The following is a 21,458-nucleotide window of genomic DNA, read 5'->3' on the forward strand; positions in this document are numbered from 1 at the left end:
CTCCTCTCTTCCTCTCCTCTCCTCCCCTCCTCCTCCCCTCCTCTCCTCCTCCTCCTCTCTTCCTCTCCTCTCCTCCCCTCCTCCTCCCCTCCTCTCCTCCTCTCCTCTCCTCCTCTCCTCTCCTCATCTCCTCCACCCCTCCTCTCCTCCTCTCCTCCTCTCTTCCTCTCCTCCTCTCTTCCTCTCCTCCTCTCTTCCTCTCCTCTCCTCCCCTCCTCCTCCCCTCCTCTCCTCCTCTCCTCTCCTCCTCTCTTCCTCTCCTCCTCCTCTCCTCCTCTCCTCTCCTCCTCTCTTCCTCTCCTCCTCCTCTCCTCTCTTCCTCTCCTCCTCCTCTCCCCTCCTCCTCCCCTCCTCTCCTCCTCTCCTCTCCTCCTCTCCTCTCCTCCTCTCCTCCTCCCCTCCTCCTCTCCTCCTCTCCTCTCTTCCTCTCCTCTCTTCCTCTCCTCCTCCTCTCCTCCTCTCCTCCTCTCTCCTCTCCTCTCTCTAGAGGAGCATTGTTTCTCCATTGAGCAGCTGTCAGAGACCTTTTCTGCATCGTGCAGTTTTAGTGCAGTCCAACAGAGAAAACCACCAGAGCCGGTTCTCATCTTTAGGGGGTATATATGCACTGCACCAATATTTTTTTTCTCCTTTTCCTCCTCCATCGCCTGTTTCCCGTTTCACACAAACTTTTGGTTGAGAATAACTAGTGAATAACCGAGAGTATATACATACAGGTAGCGTCGATAAGATAACAATAATTTACAGTAGTGATTTCAAATGATCAATGGTGAAAAATACTCACGTTTTCAAATCTACAAAAACAAAAACAAAAAACGTTTTTCTCCATTACTGGAACGTAAAAGGAGATGAAGATGTTCAGACCATCTAATAGGATATGAATCCACAAAATGTACTGGCCATGTTTCATTATTAATAGTTCGGTCCTTCCATCGCTCTCCCACTCAGTATATTCCCTGCGTCTGATCAGCTGGATTAATAAAAAAAACGACACCTCACCATAAGACTGCCACACTTGTGTACAAGAACGTCAGGAAGCGGCTCAGCGGTAACTGATACAGCACAGTACAGTGATCCACACACGTATTGATTAACTGATCAGATTGCAAAACCGAGGAACGCGCTTCACCTCCGGCAGTTAATGAGGAGCAACGTGACGTGATCTGGGATCAGTCGCCGTCCCGACACGAGTGACGCCTCAAGTCCCCCAACTGACACCTTGTGGGCGGTGAGTCAGACCATCACCACGGACAGCGGCGATGCTGGGGAGGGAGAGCGGGGGAGCTGGAGGGTGGACGTGGAGGAAAGCAGCCGAGGAAGAGGAAAGAAACGGAGAAGCACAAAAACCCAGCAACGAAATAAAGTGAGCAGCCCAGTGTGTGTGTGTGTGTGTGCGTGTGTGATACACCCACAAGTTGGTGTGTGTGAAAAAACCCAGAGATGGAGCCGTTAATCTTCTGCTCAACAACTCAACGTGTGCACGGCGACACACACACACACACACACACACACGCACACACACACACACACACACACAATCAAACACACCCTCCAAGTGTAATAAGCAGGCTAACAGAAGTGACGATAATCCTTCCCGCATCACCTCAGTATTACTGCTGACAGACACCGTGTGTGTGTGTGTGTGTGTGTGTGTACAGTGTGTGTGACAGTTGTGTGTAATCCTAGTGACTAATACTGCTCTCAACATCCAGGCGTTACCGGTCCCACATCAGGAAACCCGAGGCACAAACATTTTTGGGGTTTTCCGATCCACGTCCAGGTTTTTTTTTTTAATTTTAAATTTTTTTTAAGTTGTACCGGATAGTGAGGTACTGAACTCAAGCCGCAACACTTCACGTGACGGATTAACAGTGTTTTTTTTAAGGTGAAACTAAATCAAGTTTTAACTCTCACTTTACTCAACGCCCCCCTTGACACTATGTGTCGGTCAATAGTCTCTAAAGGTGGTTTTCTGACTTTTTCACTCATACGGTTTCATATTGTTAGAAAATCTAGAAGAAAAAGAAAAAACACAATTTCCCTATAGGAATGATAATTAACAAAATACACTCAGGGCTTTTGGTGCTACGGTTCAATTGGGTCTGGTATGACCAGTGGTTCCTGTTGGTGACTGTGCAACTGACATTTGATTATCAGTTTGCTGGACTTTCTGGTTCTTCTTCTCTTCTCTAATGGTGACTGTCTTTAGAGCGGCTGCCTCGGAATGACGGGGAAATGAAAGGAAATCAAACGTGCCGACATAAAGGGAATCTGTGCAATATTTATATTTAATATTTTGTAATATTCCATGTGCAACTATTGCTACTGCTCTGTAAATAGTATTTATATACCTTTGTTTTTTTATTTAATGTTATTTTTTTTATTAAATTTTGTATATTTCTTACATATTCTTCTGTCCACTTTGCTGCTGTAATACAAGAGGATTGTTACTGCTACTGTAGCATAACATAACACACCGAGCCCAACATGAGATCATAATCACCAGAATCAGGAGTAGCACAAAATCATAAAAGGTGTATTTATAGGGTTTTAAAGATGTCATGCCTGGTCACACGCATATGTCTCTGGAAAAAAAACAAACATATTGGAGCCACAGGTTCGACATAAAAAAAAAGCAGGGGCTTAAAATAGCCGCGAATGTGATGAGGGACACTGACGCGGTGTGAAGACTTTTCACAGACAAACATGTTCCATCTGCTCCACTTCAAATAAACACAGATCCATATCTGCTGCATCGGCTTGACTCAACTGTGTCTCCGCCCGCCCGCGTGCGAACACACACACACACACACACACACACACACACACACACAAACATGTACGCACCATAAGGTCTTCACTTGTGCTTGGCTACAGTGGGCTCCATATTTAATTCAAATAACAAGAGGAGACCACACACACGCACGCGCACACACACGCGCACACACACACACACACACACACACACACACACGCACACACACTACTTCTTACATTATGTGGTATTTGCTGTTTGTCCCCATAATCTGACCGTGTAAACAGATTTAGGTCCCCACAACATTGGGTCATATCTAGACCACACACAGTCACACACACTCTTCCTCTCCTGCAGGAGGAGGTTATTATGAGTTTGTCCCTTGTTGGCAGGAAGTGTTTTTATGAAACAGAGGGAGCACTGCTGGTCCCGGCATGCTGTAGCCACAGGAATGGGACAAACGTGGGCCTCAGATGGACGGACACACACACACACACACACACACGGACACACGGACGGACACACACACTCACACACACGGACACACAAACACGCACAGTGCTGACCAAGGCTCAGCATGGACAGACGGTTATGGATATAAAGTTCATTGGACGGTTACTAATGTGGTCTGTGGGAGAGTCACGACACAGACACACACACACACACACACACACACACACACACGCAACCCAAAACACTCAAACACACATGATCTTGACTTAGAAATAGACAATAGTATCTCATCTTAATTTTTCTCAACATCATTTTTTTTTTACGAGGGGTTAAATGTGATGTTGATAACAATAATAATAATTCAGTAAATATGCTGTGTCAGGTGAAAATGTCACACCAAGCACGAGTAAAGCGATAGTGCATATGTGCATATGGCAGGAGAGAAGTTCCTATTGACGTTTTGATCAGTCTGACACATTTCATTTTGGCTTTCATCGCACTCGGTCTGTGTGGCACACGCATTTTCAGCTGCCGGACTCCACGACGGAGCCTCAGACTTTTGCTCAGAGCCACAATTCAAGGCGCAGGTTGCAACTATTTGATTTACTAAAGAGACCACGTGTTTCCCTCAAGAGCGCAGGGCGCTATCCATGGTGCTGATTCCGAGCAGGCGCAGGAAAACCCCTCTGGAATGAGTTCTCGCAGGTGTCCCCGCGAGGGGAGACGACACCGTGGCATTCTGATGTGTCACGGATTTAATTTGAGACGAATTGTTATATTTCGAAGTGAAAAGCTGGTTGATCTGTTGTTTTTACAGATTCTTTTTTTTTTTTTTTTACATGGCACTAACTCTTAATAGCGCATTTTTTTCATCAGCCTGTTATCCTCATTTAGTAAAAAAACGTCATGGTAAAATAATAACGGAGCAGCGGGGCAATCTGCTGTTCTTGTAAAAAAAAGGTTGCAAATTATTACTGTAAAATTATTACCTCTGCATCATTATGTGCAGGGGGAGGAAAAAAATCATTTTGGAGCAAGCCATTTAGCGATCCAACTTTTTCAGTCCTGATACCGCACATGACCTTGGATTATTCTTTTACGTGTAATGTCACATTCTGCTGTAACAATCAAACAAACAAATAGATAAACGTTCATACTGAATTTCTTTTTATTATCAAATTGAAACCTTTTAAACATGTCCAACGTCCATTTCCATTTAATAGATTGCCCCCATAAGACCTGCCGTATTGTTATTAATACCCTTTTATATCGGTATCAGATCAGTGCGGGATTTTTAAATGTAATCACACTGTCTCTCCTGAAAAATAGAAGAAAAAAATCCTAATCCATACATCGTGCCCGTATGACCTTTTAGAATAAATAATGAGGCGTAATCCATACATCATGGTTTTCAGAATGATGTATGGATTACGCCTCATGCTACTTCCATAAGCTTCCCCTTACATCATTTGCATGCGGTGGCGTTCATTCATGATGTCAGTGCCTTCCACCGTCTCACTGTACGCCGCTCCCTGTCCCATACGAGCTGGGGCAACATCCATTCGCCTCGCTCTAATTTCTAATTTCTTGTTTTTCCTCCGGGCGTTTTCGAGGCCGACCTGGGTTTTTCCCGCTGAAAGTATTTTCCTCGAGGTTTTGCTGACACTTTTTTTTTTTTTTCTCAATCACTGAAACTCTCCACCAGTTCTCTCTCTCTCTCTCCGCAGACTCAATATCATTATCTGAGAGTGCCTTCATATCAAGGTGATTACACATGAAACCAGAAAGCTTTCGTATACACACATTTCTGCCAATTGAGTTTCGTCAGCTCAGCAGTCCAGTGCGCTTCACACTACAGAAGATTTTATATCAGACGTAAAGAACGACACAATTTCAAGTTACCAGATTAAGGAGTCATAAAGTAAACACAATTGATAACTGAAATTTAAAAAAAATAATACATTTGTGTTACCAATTTAAATATTTCAGTGTTTTATTTTCACTGTATGTGTATTTCAGTTTTATGTTTGAAACTTACTGTGCCACAATTAAAGGAACATTTTATTATACACAAACATACTATTATTATTACTGGCCTTAACTCTATCATTGCAATATTTATCACTTCTCTGCCCCCCCCCCCCCCCCAAAAGGAAAAAAAATCTCTGACAGCCTTTTCTTTTTGCATAAATGCTTTAAACATTGTTATATATATATACTGTATATATATATATATTGATTTTGTGGTGTTCCTACCTGAAGCACACGTGAGCCAGTGTATCATACTGTACACTTGTCTGGCCTCCAATAACACTGTTACTGCAGTCCACCTCTCTGACTGAATAATACATGATGATACCAGAGATACCAGATACCACTCACACACACACGCACGCACACACAAACACACGCACGCACACACACACACGCACACACACACACACACACACACACAAAAAACCTCTCCCAGCAGACACATTAACTGAAGCGAACAGTGGACCTGATGTTGTTTAACTGTGTATGTGTATGTGTACGTGTGTGTGTGTGTGTGTGTGTGTGTGCTCTATCCAGGTCCCCCACCACGACAGCAGCCCATTAGCTGAGCCGACCGGCGCAGTTATAACCTGGTTTCCTAGGTTACGGCCTTCTCGGTCACTCCCAGCAGACCAACCCTCCAGGACGGTGCTCGCTCTGCCACCCGGTCTGTGTGTGATGTGTGCGGTTGTATGTCCATCTTCGTGAGGACTCGTGTGAGTTCTGAGTGAGGCCGGTAGATCAAGATAATGTTTAGGGTAGAGGTTTAGTTATGAAGGTTAAAGTTGCCTTTAAGGGCTCCGGGATGCATGAGTGTACGTGAGTCTTGGTATGATGCACAATAAGTGAATTTCTGTTCCATTAATTACTATAATGCAAATATTCTGAGACCTCACACTACATAATAAAAACAGCTAACACCTAAATAGAAAAGCTAGTACATCATTTCATAATTCCCATTCATGCTGTTGTGATTATTTTCTTTGCGCAAAAGCATCTATGTTTTCATTATTTCCCCGGGCTTTCCCACAGATTATACTGCCAGAAATGACAAAAGAAGAAGAAGAAGAAGTCAAGGCAGCATCATAAAAATATGAAGTTTTTTGAATAATCTTCATTAAATTTTCTCTTTACCGATACACCAACTTTGCCACGCGACAACGCGGCGGGGGGAACAAAACCTGACGAACTGACGATGAGAACGTAAGGGATGGAAATGAACCGTGTGTTCCTCTGCAGTACTCACCCTCTGGTCTGTACTGCGCTACTATGGTAACGGCCTGTCCTGCGTTCTTCAGAGCCGCAGCTGCCTGCTCATGTGTTGCACTGGACAGGTCCACGCCGTTCACCTACACACACACACACACACACACACACACACAAACACACACACACATGAACGGACGCAGAACAATTAGAGCCCGCGCTGGATCGATAGCAATAAATGTATAGTGAGATGAGCATTAAGAGCGCTGTTCGTCTCGGTGGGTCAATAACTCACAGGTGGCCAGTCGTGTGTGTGTGTGCGCCTGTGTAGTATGTGTGTACTTTGAGGAGGCTTGTTTCATGCAAGAAATCTCTCCGTGTCAGTTCTTGCATACATGAATACCTATCGCGAGTCTGGGGACTTCATCCTGTTTGAGTCCTGTCTGAAGAAAATTAAAGCCATGTTTCACTTTTCTTTTTTTTTTCTTGGCACAAATCCTCTATCGGCCATTTGTGGTGATTGGTGGTTAGCGGCGGGCGAAATGAAAACATTCCACTTTCCTATTTGAAATTCAGATTGTTGAAATAGTTCAAAGTCTCCGCAGCAAAAGAAGAAAGATGTGTTCATATGAGTTATATGTTCACATCAATAATGTGCACAGCCAGAAGCACAGCATTAACTGACAGCATCACTCCCCTGATAGGCCCCGTGTAATCTCTGCAGTAGCAGCTGCAGAATTCTAGCCATTGATAATATTGATGTTGACAGTTAGTTTGTGATAGATATCATATCAGGGCCTGCTTGTCTTGCATCGGGGTCTTTGAGCTCGTACCGACAGGATGCGGTCTCCCTTTCGCAGCTCGCCGCACAGGTCGGCCGGCCCACCGGCCAGAATGAAGGAGATGAAGATCCCCTCTCCATCCTCCCCGCCGACGATGTTGAAGCCGAGACCCGTGGACCCGCGCTGCAGCACCACCCGCCTGGGTTCCCTGGAGTCAGACACATATTGATCGATTGATTGAGAATTTATTTAGAACAAAAGACAACAGACAGGTGATGCAAAAAATAATAATCCTTCAGACAATAGACATATTACAGGTCCGAAAAGGAGTGGGAAGAAGTATACACTTATTTAATCCCACCCCTTCTCCAATTAGTCATTGTTAGTAAGCTTACACTGAGGCTTCCTCACTCATATACATTTACTCAGGAATTAAAAAAATAAACTATAAATAAATGAAATTAAAATGATACATCACATCACTGTAATGCCATAAAATATAAGGCTATCTAACATTTTTGGTCAGATAAGTGCATGATTGTGTTTTGTTTTTAATCATTAATATAATAATGTTGAAAAATTGCTATTAAAACCTGCCTAAACAAAGTCTAAGGAGCACTGAGGGATAAGGACAAGAAATTATACAAATGAATATGTTATAATCACAAAAACAAACAGTGGAATAAACGCTGTGATACAGATCATTCACCTAGTTGACCAGCAGGTGTCAGTGTCGCACCGCGTCTGTTTTGTTCGACCGCCACAGTCGCTACCTCCGTCCCAACCAACCACACACACCGCCGACTCAGTTTATAGAAAAGGTTTGATTCTTTAGTGAATCAGCAGGAGTCAAGCTCGCGGGCAGGAGAAATCCCAGTCAAGAAAGAAAAGATAGAACTGGTCTTTTCCACGTCATTGTTAATTTTTGCCAGAAAGCAATCGGCATTAGTACAGAAGCGATTGCAAGTATGCAGCCGTGAGAGTTTAACTCCACGTTAATGAGTTCATCAGGCTGTGTGATCGGATTCATGTGGGATCACAATCAGAGGCAATCACCGATTTATCAGATTCCGCATTGAAACTATGCGACACATGCACATTAAATATCATTTCTTTGTCAGCGTCATTGATTGATTTGTAGCTTCTACTCTCTACATTAATTCCCGGGGCGTGCTGTATATACACTGTGCTACGAGCTACGTCTGCCAACCAAGCGACAGGAATTCAGCAGGAAATGACGCACAGAAATGAATGAATGACGTCCACATGCTCCTCCTCCTCTTTGAATTTTTTCTTCTTCTCACGACTACTGCACCGGCTCAGTTCACGCCGGGCGTCACTGTTCGCCACACAGACGGATGACGCACGGCGATGACGCTTTTCTTCTCGTGTACCGACGTAGCCTTGGGATTCAGAAGATGTTATCACCGACTGTACAGTCGTACCCGAGTTTATTAGACCCGCGTCGTACAGTGCGGGTTTGCATTAAACCAATATTGCTCAAGTCTGTAGGCGCCTCAGTTTAACTCGTGTTACCTTACGTTAAGAAATAATCCCAATGAGTTCCAACAGAAGACATAGGTTCTGGCAGATACAACAGATTCCCTGAGTTAAGGTTTTGGAACCTGGGAGGGAAAAGCAGCAAATGTGTTGCTCGTTCTAAAGCCCTCAAACTGAGTGAGGACAAGACACAGGAAGAAAGCGGGTCGTTCCTTAAAACGATTGCGATCGCTCAGAGGACACTTAATAAAAACCCATAATCCTCCTCTGAAAAAAACTAGTCAGCCATGATGCAGAGAGCGAGCGGGCCGATGAAAGCAGAGGAACAGAAAAAAAGAGGAGTGGAGAGAAGAGAGAGAGGCAGACGTCAAAGTGAACCGTCAGTCTGAGGCTTATCAGATTTATCGTAGCCGAGGCGCGCCGATTGGCCCGAGGGTCCATGACGAAATGATTCAGTCATATTCTGGTAACCACGGTGATGCCAGTTGAGTGACGAGGGCCGCGATAGGCTGTAATCCGTCCATTAAAATGGATTAAAGACAGTGGAGCGGCACTGGGGGATCTGCGTGCGGCCTGATTCCTCAGACCAAAATTTCCCTCCGCCACTTTGCCAAAGACACACACACACACGCACGCAAGCGCGCGCACACACACACACACACACACACACACACAGCAAAAGCAGCAGCGGCAGCACTCTGCGAACAGCTGGATTTACATTGACTTTATGAACTAGTAACTGAAAAAAAACAAAAAGAGGCAAAATCTGACCGGATTTCCTCAATGTTGCCGCCCGTACTTTGAATCACGTTTTAATGACGAACTTTGCAATAAGAAGTGACTGACATGCATCATAGTTTTAAACAAATGATGGGGTGGCAGAAAAAAATCATTGATTTCTAGATTTGCAAAATTTTGTAATTGTGAATTATGTATATGTAGTTAAACGTTTTCTATGCCTCCGCCCACCAGTCAAGTTCCCTGAATTATGGTCAAGACGTCCCGGAGTTATGGTGTTGAACAACGGCAAGAAAAGTGCTTTTGGATAAAATCATGATGTCGCAGTGGAGTTGACCTTTAAACTAAAATTGTCATCGCTTTATCATTTCATTCCATTAGATGTTTGTGGAAAATCTTCTCAGTCATAACTAGAACATTCCTTTTTTGAGTTATGAGCCACAAAAATATTTTTTGGGGAAGCCACAGTGACCATGACCTTTGATCTTTGACCACTAAAAATCTTTCCTCTTCATCTTTGAGATGGCACGGACGGACGGACGGACGGACGGACGGACGGACGGACGGATGGAAACCTCAAAAACATTATATTTCCAGCCAAACTGTCATTTGGAACAATCCCATAAATATCCTTGCATGTTTGTGTGTGTGTGTGTGTGATCGCATGTGATGACTCACCTGCAGACGTCGTCGTCTCCGACCACGGCCCGGGGCAGCGGTGAGTATCTGGGCGTGGTTAGCGGAGCGGGGCTCACAGACTGACTGCCACTCATGTAGGGGCTGATGTGGTTGTCCTGATGTGGGGAGTAGGCTGCAGGAACAGAAACAAGTATGTTTTCTTCATATTTTATCATACTGACAAACGTAAAAATAAAGAATATTATATATATAATATACCTTCATGTGCTGTGGTTCTGACATTGTCATTCCATTTCATGTTGTTCGATAATATGCTGGTATGAAATGTGTTTTCATGTTGTTTGATAATATGCTGGTATGAAATGTGTTTTCATGTTGTGTGATAATGTGCTGGTATGAAATGTGTTTTCATGTAGTTTGATGATGCGTGGACCAAATTAACTCTTCTCTGTCTGATGATTACAAGAGGAGGGATAATATTAAACATTACAATATGCAACCGTGTTTTCCTGACACAGTTAGGGGGAGATTTGTAATATCTCCCTCACACAAACTTTAACCGGCCTCAATTTCAACCTCAGTGATGAAATGCACCAACATTACGAGTCTCATAAACAGTGGAAGTGAAACTTTGTGAGCTGATCACAGCAAGAAAAGACCCGTCACAAATATTAAACTAGGTTTTTTTCCCGCCTGGTGCTACACTTCAGTGTTTTATCAGCAACTGAACATTTTGCCTCGGAATCCGCTCCAAAATGAAATGGGTTCATTCTTGGGTTCTTCCCCGACCCCTCCACAAAATTCCTCGCAAATAAGTTCAGTAGTTTTTGCGTAATCCTGCCGACAGACAGACAAAGTGCAACGATGGACACAACCTCCTTGGTGGAGGGAACGAGAACGGCGTTTTGACTCCAAGTTGTTTTTTATGTTGTTGGTGTGTGTGTGTGTGTGTGTGTGTACTTACAATTAGTGACATCGGGCGGAGGGAAGTTGTCATTGATAAAGAGCGAGGTGTGCTTGGCCACACGAAGGTACACGACGTCGGGAGTCGACTTCAGGGCGGCCACCGCCTCCTCGTGAGACACCTCCTCCAAACAGGCGCTGTTCACCTGGAGACACGCAGAGACGTATTATCATTGTGTTGGAGACGCCTGCACGCAGAGGACAAACAATGTGATGCACACACATACTTGTACACCGCACTTTTCTAAGATACCTGAATACAACATAGCCAGGTGGGTAATAGGAAATATTACCAATTTTATATATAAAAGATGACATTTAAAGAGCAGTAAGAAGCAGGAGATGACACACCTTGTTTTTGCTCAATACTGTATTTAATGTAAAAAATTAAAATTAAAAAAAGGAAATATTACACCTCTGGTTTTAATGAGGTCAACTAATTGCAGTATTTTGTGCTGTTGATGATATTTTAAGGGACTTTATTAATGAACTAATTGTGGCTAATTAACCCTGAGTTTATATTCTTATCTGAGAGTTGTTCAAGCAAACATCTTTTATTTCTTGCCACACACTGTGATGGTCCTAGTTTAGTCTAAGTTTACTGTATACAAGTTTGAATGATGACATTTCCATGGGAGGAAAAAACAAATAAAAAGGTAAAATACAAAAGGCGTCTTCTCACAGCTACGAGTTTGTCCCCGATCTGCAGCCGTCCGTCTTTGTGCGCGGCCCCGCCCTCGATGACTTTCGTCACGTAGATGCTGTTGTCGCCCGGCACGTGTTGGTTTCCGACGCCACCTGCTATGCTGAATCCTAAACCTGTGGGAAAAAACCATGACACGTCATACCTTTAATAGTTTGGGTTTTTTTAAACGTCAGACATGTGCATTCACGACAGTAATATGTCCTCCTCCTGTTTCATTTGCAAAAAAAAGTTAGCCGGCGTGTCATCGTGGCCGCAATCGTGCCAAATTGCTGTTCGCCGCGCCGCCTCAACGTGCCGCCTGCACCTCGTCCAACGCCCTCGCTTTCATTCGCCCGCGTCGAGGTCACGCGCCGGAAGCAGGGGGGGCGACAGAGCGCGCAGCCGGCTCACCGCCGCCCTCCCTGTGCGCGGCGTCCCGCTCACCTTTCGGCCCTTTGACCAGCTTGAGGTCCATGATCCTCTCGGTGAGGCTCCTCCTGCGCCGGATGCACAGCTTGACGAGGCCGCCGGCGTCCTTCAGCGCCTCCACGGCCCCGCTGTGGGTCACCTGGCGGACGTCCGTCTCGTTTACCCGCACGATGCAGTCGTTCACCCTGCACACCGGGGGCGAGATGGACGTCATTTGACTTCGCAAGGGGGAATGCAAATGTTATACAGACGCTCACCCTCAAACTACGCGCTAGACAAACGTACTCGTCACACAGGAAGCAGTCGTTTGGCCTTTTGTTTTCGACTGCTTCCCTATTTAAAGGTACAATTGAGGAAGAAAAAAGGTGAGAGAATATTTGAACTGACGTTATTAAAATGCTCCATTGACTGTGGTCGCGTGGCCATTGAAGTGAAGTGGAGTGAGGAGTAATGTAGAGGAAATGACGGGTTCGGCCAGACAGCTGTTGTTCATAATTCAAGAGATTCTCTCGAAACGTTGGCAGCTCTTCTACAACAGGCCTGATGTCTGACTTCTACAATGTGCCGCGGCAATAAAGATACAATCAACTCACTCATGCATACCAACAACACTGAAGTGAAAGGTCATACACGAGTGGGAAACTATATGTATTAAATATGCAAAACTTATGGACTAAAGCTTTAATTACTGTACAACCTGATTAACATTGCTCCAAATTGCAGTGAGGGGTTATTTTGCATATTAAAGGCTGTCAATTTCAAATGCGGTCCACAACTTTTGTTACAGGCAACACAAGTTTGCAGTGTGAGCTTTCAACTTCATGTCTTTCATTGTGTTTGGGACCAAACATTGAGTTTAATTTGAAAGTGTTACAACTTGACATCCGGTTGATGTGACGACCACGTCCAGGTTTGACTTTGGGCGAATTCAGGGGGCGAGACGTGTGAAAAGCGACGCGTGTACATACTTGAGCCGTCCGTTCTGAGCTGCCGCCCCCCCAGGTATGATCTTGGTGATGAAGATGGAGGGGTCTTCTCCGATGTGGGGGTTGTCAGTCCCCCCCGCGATGCTGAACCCGAGGCCTGAGTTACCCTGCGCGGACGCAGGGAGAGAGAGGGTGAGTTTTAATGGGACGAAATCCACCTCAACAGCATCTGATTATCAATATTAATATTAAAAGATAATTTATCATGCTAGAAAATGTGACGCTTTACTGTCAGATTATTAACAAAGTCACGGTGGACGACGTGACAACAATGTCAGACATTCTGTTGTTAAGATCTAGGCTCAGTTTTTCACAAAAAAAATTCATACAGCAAATAACCGGACAAACATCACGCTGATATTCCAAGATAGATTTTGCTTGGAAATAAAGTGGCATATGAATTATGTAAATATCACCCAGACGCATTCAGGTTGGTTACACAACCAACTGATAAATACACTGATATAATCTTTGAGGATTATCACCTCCCATTGCCAAAATTTCATGCAGCATCAGCGCATCGCCACACAACTTGTGATATACTGAATGTTACATCTTCAAGTTTCACCCGTCGCCGAGACGCATCTTCTCTTTCTAATCCATGTCCTTGATTTCCAAACATCATTTAATATTGCACAGATTTTCATTTCATATAATAAACAAAATACTTTCGTAGTTTATTTATAAAAAAAAATTCCTGATGTCAAATTTCAATTTTCCCTTTGGATCAATTAAGTTTTATATCCATCTATCTATCTATGGCAGCCATTGCTCTGCGCACGTTTCTCTCTCCTGCGCTGTCGTTTGGTATAAAGCTGTGACGTGTGTGTGTGTGTGTGATGTCTGTGCCTGTGTTTGCGTGTGTTCGTCCATAGTGTCTTTAAAGCAGATCCAGTCAAGCAGACAGATCCAGGTCACAGGAGAATAGAGTGAGAGGGAGACGGAGAGAGAGAGAGAGAGAGAGAGAGAGAGAGAGAGAGAGAGGGAGAGAGAGAGAGCCTCAGGGTGAGAGAAAGGGGAATATAATGAGAGAGAGGAGGGGAGGGGGGGGGTCAGGAGAGGAAAGTAAGGATGGAAGGATGGACGAGGACTAGGGAGGACGGGGAAATAGGGTCGGCAGGGTCGGGCCGGTGGTGGCAGCGAGTGAAGGAGGAAGCAGAGTGATGAGGGGGCGGGGGGGGGGGGGGGGGGGGGGGGGGGGGGGGGGGGGGGAAGAGAGAGAGACTCTGAAGACTGAGAAAGATGAGGAGAGAGTTTTCTCCTTCTGGTTTTTAAACATTTATTTTACGCTTTAGATTAAAAAAATATAATTTTGGTGGGTTTTACATCAAAGAAGATGTAAAATCGAGTACATTTTTGGTAAAAAAAATAAAATAAAAAGAAGCTGTGCGTAAACTACTGTGTGGCGCCAAATCTGTCACCCAAACAATAATGCATGACTTCATTTATTTGTAATTGTTTCATTTAAACTACGACTGCTGCAAAAGGGAGTGTAGTGTAGTAAAAAGTGATAAAAAGTAAAGCAGCAGAGGATAAAATTCCTCAAGAGACAAAGAATATGAGTTTAGTTTAGTAATTGACTTTCCACCTTTTTGCACTATCGTTCATATATCCTTAAACAACTCTCATGCTTTCCATTAGGATATAGAATATGGAATCACTTGCAATCCAAACGATTGCTTTATTTTGAAGCACGCAGGTGGTGAGAAGTATCCGTAACGCGAACAAAGCAATATGACACTTTGCACGCCTGTGGATCTTCTAAATTCAAATATTAAAATTGGCAGATATCCTTAAACGACCTGGATATCTTGTTTTTAAGTCCTTTTTCGAATAATATATTTTCTCTACAATAATGTTGCGTTGTCTGTTGATAAAAATGACAAAAATGTGTCCTTTTTTTTCGCACCGTTTTCAGTCTTTCGTGCGCATGTTCCTCCCTCCGTGTTTGACAGACAGGCGATACAGTGTCTGCCCCCGACGGCACTGGTGATGTCGGTGTTTGTGTTTTTTTTTCATCGTGATTATGTCGGAGGGTTCAGGGAGGACAGAGGTCAGACTGAACAGATGGAGGTTGTGTCACCGCGCGACTGATGTGACTGAGGACTCTCAGAGTGTGTGTGTGTGTGTGTGTGTGTGTGTGTGTGTGTGTGTGTGTGTGTGTTACAGACACGCATGTTTGTGGTGTGTTGTCATCGTAGGTTTTTTTTTGTGTGCTTTTTTTTACCCGCTCCAGCGTGATCTCCTCATACTCATAGTCTGCCTCTGTTCCATTGACCTGTCGACGAGGAAGAGGAGGAGGAGGAAGAAGAAAAGAGAATGAAGGCGGTGGACGCCAAAAACACTCATTTGATTATTACAGTGAAGCTTTTGACATCAGTTCAGTTTCAACTTCCTTATTTCTGTCTTCACACACCGTGTTGGCTTTTATACATCAAATTCTTTTGACAAAGGTTCCGCTTTTTACAACTGATGATTTTATGACTTGTCTGTTTCATTTGTAAAGATTTGTTATGACTAATCTAAATTAAAACATCTTTTGCTCTCAGAGTCGGACACAGCAAGGCATTTGATTTCATACACTTGGGCTCTGGGCAATAGAGTAAAAATGATTGGCAGATAAATCAACAACAAAAATAACCGATTCCTCTAACATTCGTGTTCTGATCAGTTAAAACATTGGAATGAGGCTTTTTCTTTTTTGTTATTTTATGAATGACGCACGAATCGCCCAGATTAAGCTGGTAAATGCGCACTTAATGATGATGTAGCTCTGATGTCACATTTTTAAGATCATCCCCGATGAGTTTACCCGCAGGGGCCAATCACGCGGCTCGGCCAGGACAGCCCGTACTATCAAACATACTCGCGTCACTGAGAAAACACGCAGAATTAAATCTGATCTGGGGGGAGACTCTTATACAGTTTGTGTCCCACATGGTTTGTACAGGGAGATGAGCTTTGCTTGCTGCTCCTCCTGCTGTAGCTGCTGCTGCCGACACACACACACACACACACACACACACACACACACACACACACACACACGAACACACACACACACACACACGCACACATGCACACACACACACACACACACGCACACACACACGCACACACGCACGCACAAAAACCCAGAGTGGTCGAGTGGCATCCCAACGGGCCAATGTAATCCCCTTGGCTGTAATCTGTGTCTCTGTGCAGTCAGATTAGTTTAGATTTTGAATTCCCGTCATTTCAAACAATCTCCCATCGGCCAACCATGTACCGTCTACTAATATCCACCGCACACACATATTGAGGTACAAATTTAGACTGGATTAGTTAGTATTTATAGGCCATCTTTGGTTCACTATAAACACGAAGACAAGTTTATTCTGGTGCCCCCCCCCCAAAAAAAGAAGGCAATAGTTTTACTAGTGTTGCAAAAGGCTGCGGTTAAAATTCCTGTTAAAAAAATTGTGTTAAGTTGAATTAATTCAATTATGATGATGTTCAACCTTTGCCTGATTTTGAGCTGCAGAAGAAACTCTTTACGGGAAGTGAACCGTTTTTGTTACAGTGCACGTATTAATCCCGTTTCCATGACAATGTCAACGAAATATTGAGTGAAATCCGCACGTGATTTTCTCTACGTTTTATTTTCCGAGCAGTTCAGCGGGGAGTCATTTCACGGTAATTACATAATAAACTTATCTAGCGGCGACGACGGCCACGGACACTGATTCTCCGTGGCAGATGGCAAACCGGTGGAGTGACATCTGGATCCATCTAATTCTGGGCTGAGCCGTTTGTCTCAAAACCGGGGCGCTATTATCATCATCGCCGTGCACATTTTATTGGGGGAAAATGCTTTAAAAAAATTGAGCACATTTCCAGTAGAAGCCACTTAAAGTTTTCCAAGTACAATGAGCCTCGGGAGGATAATTGTCATGGCTGGCGTTGTTTATGGACAAAGACATACATTCCATAATCGTGATACAATGACATGTACAGTATAAGATGAGGACAGGATTCAAATTATATTGACTAGACCGTGAACGAAAACAATAACTTTTTGTAAAAGTGAACAAATAAAAAAGTTAAATTCATATGGACATGTCCTTCTGACACATAACACATTCGGCGATCTTTGGAGTCTACAACAGACTGCAACTAACTATAAGAGGGTTTTTATTTCATTTTATTCATTTCAATGACTTCATCTAGAAAATGCTGGATTGTTGGAAAATTGTTGTGTGTGTGTGTGTCCATCACTGCTTGTGTTGTCCAAAGGGTTTAAATCCAAAAGTAGTTTGATAAAAAAAAATATATATATATTTTTTTAAAGCAGCAAATGTTCCGCATTTTTGCTTCACAAATGCTAAAAAAAAATTGATTATCCCAATTGCTCCCCGCAAATTGATTAGATCAAGCAAAGTCTAAAAATTCAATACCACATCACATGGCAATCATCGCAACAGATGAAAAAACAAAAAAACACGGTCACGGTCGCGCGGTCGAAGCAACTAACGCCATGTAATGTCTGTCCATATTTAATCTGCTTGATTAAACCTCACTGGATGTTTAGATGCTCAGCACCCGGTCGGGTGGAGGTGAACTGCGCGTGCGGGTTGGTAATTGCTGACGCTACATCAGAGGCAGTACTCACATATGGGGGGGTGTCGACGCTGTCTGTGTTCACCACCACCGGAGGGGGGTTGGCCTGCGGGGAGAGGACAGAGGCGTTTTTTAGTCACTTTTACTTTGAAGGATATTATCATGGAGGAGGAAAAAAACAACAGACGCCACCGAGGGACGGTGTGAAACGCGCACAGAAAACAAACGGCGACTTACTCGTCTCATGTTTTGGTACAGCATGTTGAGGACCTCTGCTACGGATTACCACCATGGAGCGACTGCATTCACCGCATGACATGCTGCACAGCCCTGATACCGAACAGCACTAATGTACTAGACTGCAAACCACACCTTGAATGTTCCCCCGACTGCTTTTAATGAAGCTCTGCAAAGCACCCTCCCAACCCTAACCCTAACCCTTGGTACTGCACCGGGAAGTACCAAAAACCACGAGACCCCGAACATCTGCGTCTTACATTGAAGTCTCACAGCCCCCCCCGGTCTGCATGGCAATATTTTACATCATCAAAAATCGTGTGTCAACTGCGAGCGACACCATCCCCGTGGTGACCCCTCCTCAGCTCAGGGTCCAGTCTGCTCCCCGGCCTCCCCCGAGAGCCCAGGCCTGTCCAGGCCCCCCTCCCTCGTCTCCCCTGACTTTCTCCGCGGAGAATGTTGGGTCCTCCGGCCGGGTCCAGCGTCCAGCGGCTCCACGGTCAACTACACCGGGGATGAGCGAGTCAGTCCATGAGAGAGCTTTGAGCCGTGCAAAAAAAAAAAGAAAATGGTAGTTCATTCAAACCGACCAACTACACGAGCATAAAACAAGCCAGCCGTCAGATGGACAGTCCGCCCCCGACTACAGAGCAGCGACAGCATCTATCGCCCGACACTAATCTGGACCTCTCTCACCCCCCCTTCCCACTCCTTTATCTTCTTTCTCTCTCTCTCACACACACACACACACACACACACACACACACACACACACACACACGTATATTATCCCACTCCATGTGTCTCTCTCTCTCCACCACATGTCCAACTGTCTGTCAGTCAAACTGACGGGATGCTTGATCCCACATGGGAGCAGAAACGGGGTGGGGGGTGGATCAGAGAGATTATAGGTACGGTGGGAGGAGTCGAATCCGTCTGCTCGACAACAGCGACGAGGAGCAGACGCACCCCCCCCCCCCCCAAAAAAAAAAGCACAAACACAATTTGACAAAAAAATAAAAAATAGGATTTATAGAATCTGAAGGGTGAGAACAGATGTGGAGGACAGGCTGCGAGAATGAAAGAGATGAAGAGTCTTCAGTACAGATTGTTGAGGAGACGTTGAGGACCTGCCGACAGTTGCAGCTGCTGGGAGCTGATGTGTGTGTGAGTGTGTTTACAAAGACCACGATGAAGAAGATCACTGTATAATTGTGCCTTATTTTTTTCTCGTAAAATACAGTAGTGGGCGTTCTGGACCCCAGAAAACTCATTGATCGCTTTGATCAATCAATAAAACTTTCTGAATTTAGGAAGGTAAACAACATCAGATGCGCTGACTGTCAAACCCCATAGCAACCGTTTCCTTCCTCGCAGAACTTCCTGCAAGTTTCCTTATTCCTCAGGTTTGTCCAAAAAGTCCTCTCAGCTAATGCCAGCGCAAATCGTGTGTGTGTGTGTGTGTGTGTGTGTGTCATTCGCAGAGCGACAAATCCAGTCTTTCAGTCAGCTGGTGATTCCATTGACACGCCATGTCAGACTGCTTATGTAACATCAGTATGTGTTTGTGACTGTGTGTGTGTGTGTGTGTGTGTGTGTGTGTGTGTGTGGTTGTGTTACATGGAAGGCCAAAAGAACAAATGTGCAAATATCAACACACACACACACATACACACACACACACACACGCGCACACATACACACACACACACACACACACACACACACACACACATCCAAATCCAGACAGTGTTTTATTGCTCTATGAAAGTGATTTCTCAGCCGTTACATAATTGCTGTTCCACCATCCGCATTATGGCCTGGTTCAGCCCAGCTCGGCACAGCTTAGAAACAGATCCGGACCATCTCCGTTTGTCTTACCAGACAGAGGGTCACAGAAATAAAACGAGGGGCTTGAGCCGCAGATCTCGTGCTCCAGTGCATACTATATGCGGGATGGTTGTGGAAATGTTGAAGTGAATATTCAATCCTCGATTAGCAGACGAATCACGACTGGATAAGCAGAAATCAAGAACCAACAGAAACCTGCGATGATGCTCAGCAGCGATTAGTAAAATAATGTAGTGCCGTGCACACACTCATACATCCAAGATTATACAAACACAGTATTAAAAAAAAAAAGGAATTCAATAACCAAATTGGAGACGAAGACGATTGATCGCACGCTGCTCAGACGTTTGAAAGCCTAATTCAAAGGTTTGTTCCCCGAGCGTCCGACCTCACTCGCTTCACGCGGCTGCTACTACTTCGGATTGTATTTATAGTGCAGGAAAAAGAAATCGTTCGATCGCTGGTGAGCGGTGAAGACTGACGCTCACACACTCACACACACACACACAAAACGCTCCACTCCTAATATCGCAGCTCGCCGTCTTTCTGTTGTAACTCCGTTTGACTAATGAGGTAATCAGATGAAGTGTGACTCTAATCAAATCAGAAGGGCCATGCTAATCACGCTAATCAGACCATTGCTACCCGCAATCTCCCATCACTGCATCCGCAGCAGATGTACATGGCGAATACCCCACCGACAACAGCTAACAGGCAGCTGGCGTCAGTCTAGTGCCGTGAATCTTACACTGCTTTTGTCATCACTCTGTGATGAATCAACTGTACACTTTGTTTTGTCACAAGTTTTTTTTTTGTAAACCTCCAACTTACACACGATCCGCTCGGCCTGGTTAGTTTTGCTAGATTTCCTACACCATTGCGGTCAACACCTTAAAGCCCCAGTGTGTAATTTTTCTGGCGGCATCTGGTGGTAAAGTTGCAAACTGCAACCAACTGAGCAGCCGGCAGGGGACACCTTATGGTGGCGCACCGCTAATTCCATTTCTGGTTCCCGGCAGCGCTGGAAATTCAACGCGAATGCGACGTATTCTGGGCCGTTTTCGCCAACCTTGTTTAATGCGGCGTTCCATTTTAGCTCCTCCGAGTCGCAGTGGAACGCAGCACCACGTATCAAGCATGGGTTCTTTGCTGCAGGTGATTACACATATATGAACACATAGTTATGGACAGCATATTCAATTTCTGTGTATATGTTCTTTTGAATATTACACACTGTGGCTTTAATTTGCCGACTGATGTCGCCAGTTATGTTGCTTTCCGTTGAGCTCCTTGAGCTCTGGGCAGATGTCTTGTCATAAACAAACACTTAGAATATGAAATGTAGTTCTTGAATGGCCCAATTATTTTGCTTTCTGTATTCCGTTGAAGGCAAACTGGGTTAAGGCAAGAAAAGTAATACCTTAACGTAAGGTATTGTGGAGAGCTGCGACTTGTCGGTTGCCTTGGATTTACTCGTGTACACGAATTGTAATAGGAACAACTTCCACAGTACTCGTACTTCCTTATGGAAGTATCCAAAGCCAAGTATTCCAAATCACAAAAGTGTACAACGGTAAGAAATACGTGCGGCTTAGTCTTCA

At 44.5% G+C, this 21,458-nt stretch overlaps 1 protein-coding gene across 9 annotated transcripts in view; it reads right to left on the reverse strand.

Annotated features, from left to right (window-relative positions):
- Window positions 1-21,458, reverse strand: part of LOC118317931 (discs large homolog 1-like protein) — a 99,651-nt gene that overhangs the window by 28,646 nt on the left and 49,547 nt on the right. For 6 of the 9 annotated variants that reach the window (XM_047336666.1, XM_035647093.2, XM_035647092.2 and 3 more), the window contains 9 exons: window positions 17,822-17,875; window positions 15,398-15,448; window positions 13,153-13,277; window positions 12,200-12,369; window positions 11,753-11,889; window positions 11,072-11,216; window positions 10,147-10,279; window positions 7,282-7,438; window positions 6,489-6,591 (listed from right to left, as the gene is read on the reverse strand). In XM_047336666.1, coding sequence (XP_047192622.1) covers window positions 6,489-6,591; window positions 7,282-7,438; window positions 10,147-10,279; window positions 11,072-11,216; window positions 11,753-11,889; window positions 12,200-12,369; window positions 13,153-13,277; window positions 15,398-15,448; window positions 17,822-17,875 — 1,075 coding nt within the window. Of the gene's footprint in view, window positions 1-6,488; window positions 6,592-7,281; window positions 7,439-10,146; window positions 10,280-11,071; window positions 11,217-11,752; window positions 11,890-12,199; window positions 12,370-13,152; window positions 13,278-15,397; window positions 15,449-17,821; window positions 17,876-18,006; window positions 18,122-21,458 lie in introns of those variants that run through there. The other 3 variants (XM_035647095.2, XM_035647099.2, XM_035647097.2) reach the window with 2 other exon arrangements.

The sequence above is a fragment of the Scophthalmus maximus genome, chromosome 13, assembly GCF_022379125.1.
Source record: "Scophthalmus maximus strain ysfricsl-2021 chromosome 13, ASM2237912v1, whole genome shotgun sequence".
In the NCBI taxonomy this organism is placed as follows: domain Eukaryota; kingdom Metazoa; phylum Chordata; class Actinopteri; order Pleuronectiformes; family Scophthalmidae; genus Scophthalmus; species Scophthalmus maximus.